The 7,468-nt window shown below is 33.4% G+C and overlaps 1 protein-coding gene across 1 annotated transcript; it reads right to left on the minus strand.

The window, feature by feature from the left end:
* Positions 1–1,111: 1,111 nt before the first annotated feature.
* LOC112518380 lies at positions 1,112–6,372 on the minus strand. The gene is made up of 6 exons (XM_025126049.1): positions 6,059–6,372; positions 5,248–5,418; positions 4,931–5,056; positions 3,900–4,091; positions 3,206–3,370; positions 1,112–1,615 (listed from the first exon to the last, which is right to left on the minus strand). Exons 1-6 carry the CDS (start codon positions 6,281–6,283, stop codon positions 1,355–1,357), a joined length of 1,140 nt encoding a protein of 379 aa, XP_024981817.1. The 5' UTR covers positions 6,284–6,372; the 3' UTR covers positions 1,112–1,354.
* Positions 6,373–7,468: the final 1,096 nt, after the last annotated feature.

Consider the following 7,468-nt stretch of genomic DNA (forward strand, 5'->3'; position numbering starts at 1 on the left):
TTCAGACTTCAGACTTCAGCACCTCTTAAAAAACAAACGCCACCTAAGATACCCCTAGGTTAAAAGGAGGATTTTTAATAGATTTAGTCGAAAACAACAAAAATTATAAATCATGAGAACAAAGATGACAATAAATTATAAACAATAAGGATGAAAATCGCATTTTGAAAACCACATGAATGAAAATCATAATCTTTTACAAATCACAGGGACGAAAATCATAGTTTACTCCAAAATAAAATATAATGAAATTTGGTTTTTTTTTTTAATTCTATTCATTTTGGGACATCCAATGATGTACATGTCAAGTTTATCACATTTTTCATCGTAATCATTTAATAATAAGAGTGTTTACTTTATCAAATGTTACAAAATCAACATATTACGGATCCAAAAGGTACAAAATATAAAAATTAAATATTTGTTACATTGATGGGAGAAAAAATTCTTTATTATACTAAACAGGAACTAATATGAACTTGTTATATTTTGACGCATTTTACCTGACTCTGTAACAAACACTCCATTTTTGGAGCGGGTTCGGGTCCTTGCTAGTTAAACCCCTTATAGTATGCTCATAATATTGAAATCATGTGATCACATCAAATCAAATAGCAAGTTTTGGGATAATCAGGTTAAGTTACATATTCCTCGATTTATTCTATGAACGCTAATAATATTGAAAATGTGTGATCACATCAAATCAAAATAGCAAGCAATTTTTAGGATATTAGTGGGTGTCAAGACTAGTTTGATTGACAAAACTACTCAAAACAACCTTTTAAGGAACTGTAGGCATGGTGATTTGCTCCAATCTGGTGGGGAACTCGGTTCGCCCGACCCGAACGAAGACAAAGATTTCCCGCTAAAATGGATCCCAGTGCCGGGGCCGGGATCCCGGTAGACTCAAACAGGATCGGGGTCGGGACCGGGGGATGTTACTCAAACCGGGGCCGGGGATCCCCGGTAGAATCAAACTAATAGTATTCTTCATGGGGTTTGACCGGGGATTACAAAACCCGCCCCGTTACCATACCTAAGGACTTGCAAATACATGGAGGATCATGAGAGAGTTGGTATATATAATAGTAGGTTGCTTATACAACATTAAACGAATTAATTGTTCATTTGCATACCAAATTATTTAGACAAGAATCATGGGATATGGTCCATAACAAACTTTCTGTTATTCACTAATACATCTCACCAATCAGATCAGACCCTACTTACAGAACGAACGACACAAGAATAAACAATCGCCTTCCATCCAAACAAACAAGAATAGATCACAAATAGAACAGAACATAACAAAACAATCGCCCACAACTAACTAACCATACGGACATATTACGAATCACGGGGGTTCAGAGATCGTTCTCTTCAGAGGAGCACGTGGGGATGAAGGTAACGGTGGTGACATTGATAGCATCCTAGAGACTCCCCGATGCACTTCTGTAACCTCTTCAATGCCATCATCCAAATACACCACATCCTGCATTGTTAGTTGGTGGTATTCAACGATTTCCCTCAAGAACCGGTTTTCACGTGCATATACGGAATTCTCGTTAGCCAAACGAGCCTTCTCTGCCAAAAGTGACTCGAGTTGAAGACGTATCTGATCATGGAAATGTAAACTAGACGGATTAGTTAAAAGGGTATATAAGATCTCCTACTTTGTGCAAGTCCATAGCAGAGTGGAAACCAAATCAAACAAACTCAGTATATCCAACAGTAAGGTAGGGTCCCGGCGGGGTGGGGGTGTTGTGCATGTCCATTGTAGAAAGGAAACTAAAGCAACAAGACTCGGTATATCCACACGAAGTACGGTCATGGGGGTTGTGCATGTCCATAACAGAAAGAAAACCAAATCAAACATACAGTATATCTAACGCGAAGCTAGGGTTTTGGGTTGTACATGTTCATTGCATAAAATCAAACTAAACAAGCTTTGTATATCCAGAGGCGGACCCAGAAATTTTTCTGGGTGGTGGTTGACTATAAAAATAAACGTGCTGAAATATTTTACAATACTAGAAGGGTATGCAGCGAGATACATCTCGATTTTAATGTTTCGTTTTATTCTTTTTGTCTCAGTCGATTTTATAATATGGTTTTATGTGGTTTTGAGAAAACGATAATGTTTTTATTTTTGAATAAAATATAAATATGAAAATATATCATAAAAAAGTGAAAAAAAATATTGATATTAGTACCAAACTAACTATTTAAAAATTCTCCTTTTTTTGTGTATTTCTTTAATTCATTTTTTTATGTTTGGTTTAATAATATAATTTTTATAAAGATAATAATTAAGTATTTTGTTAGAAGTAAATGATTATCCTAATTATGTTTTAGATCTTTTATATTTAAAATGAGATGTTAATACTCTATTTGTTATGTTTATCTGCAGTTAGTTGCACGAATTCAAACATGAAGCTTTAATAAGTTGTATTTACGCAGAGTTTGCTTGTAATCTTGAATTTTAAGTAATATGCATCAATAAACAATACTTCATGCATAAAAAATGGTTTTTGAGAGATTTGGTCAAATGTTTTATAATATAGTATAGATTAGAATAGATTGGTTGGTTAGTTCCTTGTCCTTGCACAAAAAGGACCCATGTTCGAGTCCAGACTATAAATTTTTTCTAAAACATATAAAAAACACCAAAATTTAAGCTGAAAACTAAAAATTTTGACAAAGTTGGGACTTGAACCCGGGGTTTTCGTACAAAGTGAGCAACATTTACCAATTCCACCATTAAAGACTTGTGTCAAAGCTTCAGTTCCAAAAACTATATGATGGCACCCAACAAAACAATGCGGTGCTCTAAAATGAATTTGCAACTACACTGAATCAAGGACCAATGACTACAATGATGAGAGTGGATATGATGTTCTCTTGAATCATAAAAAAATAAAATAAAAAGTGTATATTTCAGGTCTTTTTTCTTTGACAGATAAGAGGGTTGCAAAAAGGACTCCCACAGCAGATCTTATGCATAAGTTCATCGTTGAAAACATGGGAATAGTTTTCAGCTGACTGCATCTTTTTTGCAGCTGTTTATGCATAATACTAGTAGAGGACATATGTAAATTACTTTGAAAGATTGACACAATAAGATCAGATCTAGACATTGGATAGTGAATATGAAAGATGATACTGAAGGAAGAAACAATTTGTGCAGAGGGATACAAGTGAATACCATGTCATCGTCTGCAGGATTATCTCCCTTCTCAAGAGCCTCTCGGAGCATTTTATTTTCTTCTTCTAGCTGAGAACTTCGTTGTTTTGCAAAAGCCAAATCTGCTTTGAGCGTTTTCAGCTCCCGAAGGAGTAGTTTGGCCTTGGCAGCTGTTGCAATTGCCACCTGTAACCCAAAACAAAAGGCAACAATGCATTTCATGGGAAAAGATACATACTAAAAAACAATTAGTTACCACAAAAAATTGGTATGTTTACAATTAAAACGAGTTCAATATTAAGAGCCAAGATAAGTGGTAAAACCATACGAGAAAGTTACCAAGTTCTGGTTCACAACATTCTAAATTCTAACTTCACTCCTTATACAGGTGAGAATAGATAATGTAGTAGCTTTTTTGTGTAATGTATTAATCAATGAAAGTACCAAAATGACGGCCTCAATTATGTTGTTTTATGCAAACGAACTCCATATTGACATTGCCCAGAAATACAAATGCTTCCCCTTTCTTCCCTTGCTAAAAAGTATTGTGCATGGTATGATGCATTTTCAGTAAGTAACTTGCACATTCCCCAAGTATGCACTATGAATTTGGGATGATGATGCAGGTTAGATCAAGCGTAAATCATAAACAGAAATTTCCATAAACTTGTGTTGCCTCAACCACAAATATGCAATTACACATTTGCCACCTTACGTCGCGAGATGCCTTGATTTGATTTTCTTGGTTGGTCTGTTGTTGTGTAGATTGCATTCTAGGTTCCTGAGATTGACTCTGGATGCCAGAGACCTGATTATGTTCATCATTCGTTCCTCTTCTCCTGTTCTGCAGTTTGCGAGTTTCCTGGATGATATCATGAGTTTTCTTGTCCACAATGGTACGCCCTTCCTGATAATAAAGGTAAGAATATCTCATTTCTGTTTCATGAATCACCCTTCTTTATATTGACAGAATCACATTTACCAATGATAAGCAGTTCTTTAAAATACATCTTTTGACCGAATGAGATGCTACCAATACAAGTATCTTTCTTAAAAGACAAACAAGAAAAAGAAACATAAAGTTAAAGCAATATATATATATATGAGAATGCTCATTCCAGCTTGTATATTTGCAACCGAATCCTCTTTCCACATTAACAGTAATCAACAGACAATTAGCACTTAAACCTGTGAGCAGCATTACATTTACACAAACAACTGTCGCTCATTTCATTACATGATTACAACCAACATAGACCGCCACCTCATACTCCTAGGTTGTGGCCTCACAGTAAACATTCGATTTAAAGATTTCATAAATAAATAAATTGGAAACAAGGTCATCACATGACATATGAAAGGACTATTAGAAGACGGTACATGTATTTCAGAAACATGAACTATATGCAGTGTTTATGGGTAGTTAATAGTTAATATTTATTACTTAAAGTATTCAACTTTCAAATATATGAAAGGACTATTAGAAGACGGTACATGTATTTCAGCAAACATGAACTATATGCAGAGTTTACGGGTAGTTAATAGTTAAATATTTATTACTTAAAGTATTCAACTTCCAATATCTCTAGTTTCAATGTAACAGGCACCTCAGTACAATCCAACCAACCTCCAAGATCAGTGTGCAAAGAAAAAGGAGAAGGTGAAAACAATAATTCAAAATCTTTTCAATTTCTAATGATTATTCAGCAAAGATACAAACCACTAATGTCAATCAACAACATTTACCTCCAAGGCATTTCCAATCGTGTCACCAATTTGATTAAGTGAAGACGTGAATCTATCCAAACCCTTCCTTAATGTTGGATTATCCATTTTTCTGGAGTTCTCGAAAGATTCATATTGATGCTGAACCTGAATGTTGGTAAACATGAAGTGAATGTCAAAATGGACCAAACACTGAGGTTAGCCAAGAGCATATTGTATCTTACTATCATATAAAAAAAATCAAAATAGTAATGTCAATCAACAAACAGAAGATACCAGAAGTCTTTCACTTTATAAGATTTCTGACTGTTATTTGCATTGCAAAAGTAAATATTTACCTGGTTGCTTGTTGAGACTGCTTCTGGCTTCACACTGCTAGGACTATCAAAATGTCGAGGAACATCATCATCATCATCAAGAATCGCTTTAGCCTTCCTTGCTAAAACACCCCAAAAGCCTCCTGGTTCATTTGTACTTCCCATAGATGTATAATCATAGGTAGCAGAACCCTGCATTACCATGTATTCCATCTTATCAGCAAAAACAAGAATGCTACTTTGTATCTCTCTAATCTGATAAGGTCTGTGTCTAAGTTTGGCATTCAGTTGTTCTTCCTCACGTAATTACTGACTATAATCTATAAAAATGATTACCAAAGAGATCTTCTAAATCAGATAACAACCTAATAGTAAAAGAAGCCTCATATATGAAATCATTGAGCTCTTAAAACCACAGGTATTAGATAGCTATAAGCCTCATAGCCTTATAATAACTACTCTCAAATGAATTTACTGAAGGCCGGAGAGGGGACAAGGGAATATCAGATATGGATCCCTTTCAGATTATTAACAATTAGGCATACATCAAATCAATAGAACTTCGAAGCTAGAAATGTGTCTAACACTAATAATTCTGGCTCCCAATCATCAATGATTACATGTTTGTTAAATCCAAGAAAGGTATCAGGCATGTATACAGATCCATAATCGAACATTGCTAAACAAAGAGCAAAATAAAGAAAAAACAACGTGTATGACTTGAACGAACACAAATTTGTAGGTAACAAATGAAATTCAAGATTCTGATCAGGTGTATTAGTCTATGCATGATTTAACTGTAGAGTAATTAAAAAGATCAAAATCAAAAAACCTTGGATCCGTCTTTAAAAGAGGAGTGGAAAGCAGAGTTGGGGTAAGCGGAGGAGATAGAAGAGTCCCGATGAGCGGCGGATGCTCTGATCGCCTGAGCAGCAAGTGATGAGGACGGAGCAGCGGAGGAGGAGGTGGTCGTGTCGTCGTCGTTGGGAGAACGGTGAATCGTATCTTCCTTGAAGGTCGAAGCCCTAGAAATTCCCTGCCTTCTACGGTACGCCATCTTAATTTGCAATAGATTAAAGGAGATTTAGAGGGAAGATCACCGTCCGGCAGCCACCGGTGACGCCACCGCAGAGATACGATGATCAAGCGATCCGGGAGAACGATAAAAGTACGTTAGTTTCCAAACCATCAACAACACTCAACACGTCCTTTTTAACCAACTTTTCATTTTTCACTTTTTGGGCCCCCACAACCCATATTTTTAAATATAATTCATCTTTCTCGAAATAAATATTCGACAAAATTACACTTTTGGTCCCCATGTCTCTATTTTTAACTAATTATCTATATCTATTCTATCTATATCTATACTATATTATAAAGTTTTTGACAAAAAATCTTAAAAACCATTTTTTATATATAAAGTACAGTTTATTAATATATGTTACTTAAAAATCAAGATTACAAGTAGTTTTGCATAAGTACAACTTATTAAAGCTTCATTTTTAAATTTGTGTAACTAACTGCAAATATATATAATCAAATACACGATAAACATCTATTTTAAATATAGAAAATCTAAAATATAATTAAGATAATCATTAATTTTTAACAGAATGTTTAATTATCATATTTATAAAAAATATATTATTAAACCAAAAATAATTTATCTTGTTATTAAAACTGAATTAAATTATAATAAAAAATTAAAATTAAATAAGTTACACCAAAAAAACGAGAACTACTAAATAGTTAATTTGATACTAATATATCGATTTATTTTTTTCAAATTTTTATGTTATCTTCAAATTTATATTTAATTCAAAAATAAAAACATTATTGTTTTCTCAAAACCACATAAAATCGTCTATTTTGTTGCATTGCGCGAGTACTCTTCTAGTCATATTATGAAGTATTTGACAAAAATTCGTAAAAACTATATTTTATGCATTAAGTACTGTTTATTTATGCATATAATTTAAAATTCAATAGTGCAAATAAATTATAGATGTGTACAACTTATTAAAGCTTCACTTTGAATTTGTATAACTAACTGACAGATAAGTAAAATCAAATTAAAAATACATAATCATAAATTAACCAAAATACATTAAAAATGCATTTTTTTGTTACAAATTATATCATTATAAACATTCCGTCGATACTTTTAAAATAAGTTCATTATCGATTTTTTTTTAATTTAATTATATCATGAATATGTATGAATCTATACTATATTGTA

The sequence above is a fragment of the Cynara cardunculus genome (assembly GCF_001531365.2).
Source record: "Cynara cardunculus var. scolymus isolate 2C chromosome LG 9, CcrdV1, whole genome shotgun sequence".
Taxonomy (NCBI): Eukaryota; Viridiplantae; Streptophyta; class Magnoliopsida; order Asterales; family Asteraceae; genus Cynara; species Cynara cardunculus.

What these genes read in the sequence shown, in the direction of transcription:
- LOC112518380 (XM_025126049.1), bottom strand. Translation starts at nt 6,283, where the DNA reads ATGGCGTACCGTAGAAGGCAGGGAATTTCTAGGGCTTCGACCTTCAAG. An exon ending in CTTTTAAAGACGGATCCAAG is followed by an intron (nt 5,419 to 6,058) that starts GTTTTTTGATTT and finishes ATGGTAATGCAG; the next exon opens with GGTTCTGCTACCTATGATTA. An exon ending in ATCCTGCAGACGATGACATG is followed by an intron (nt 1,616 to 3,205) that starts GTATTCACTTGT and finishes TTCCATGATCAG; the next exon opens with ATACGTCTTCAACTCGAGTC.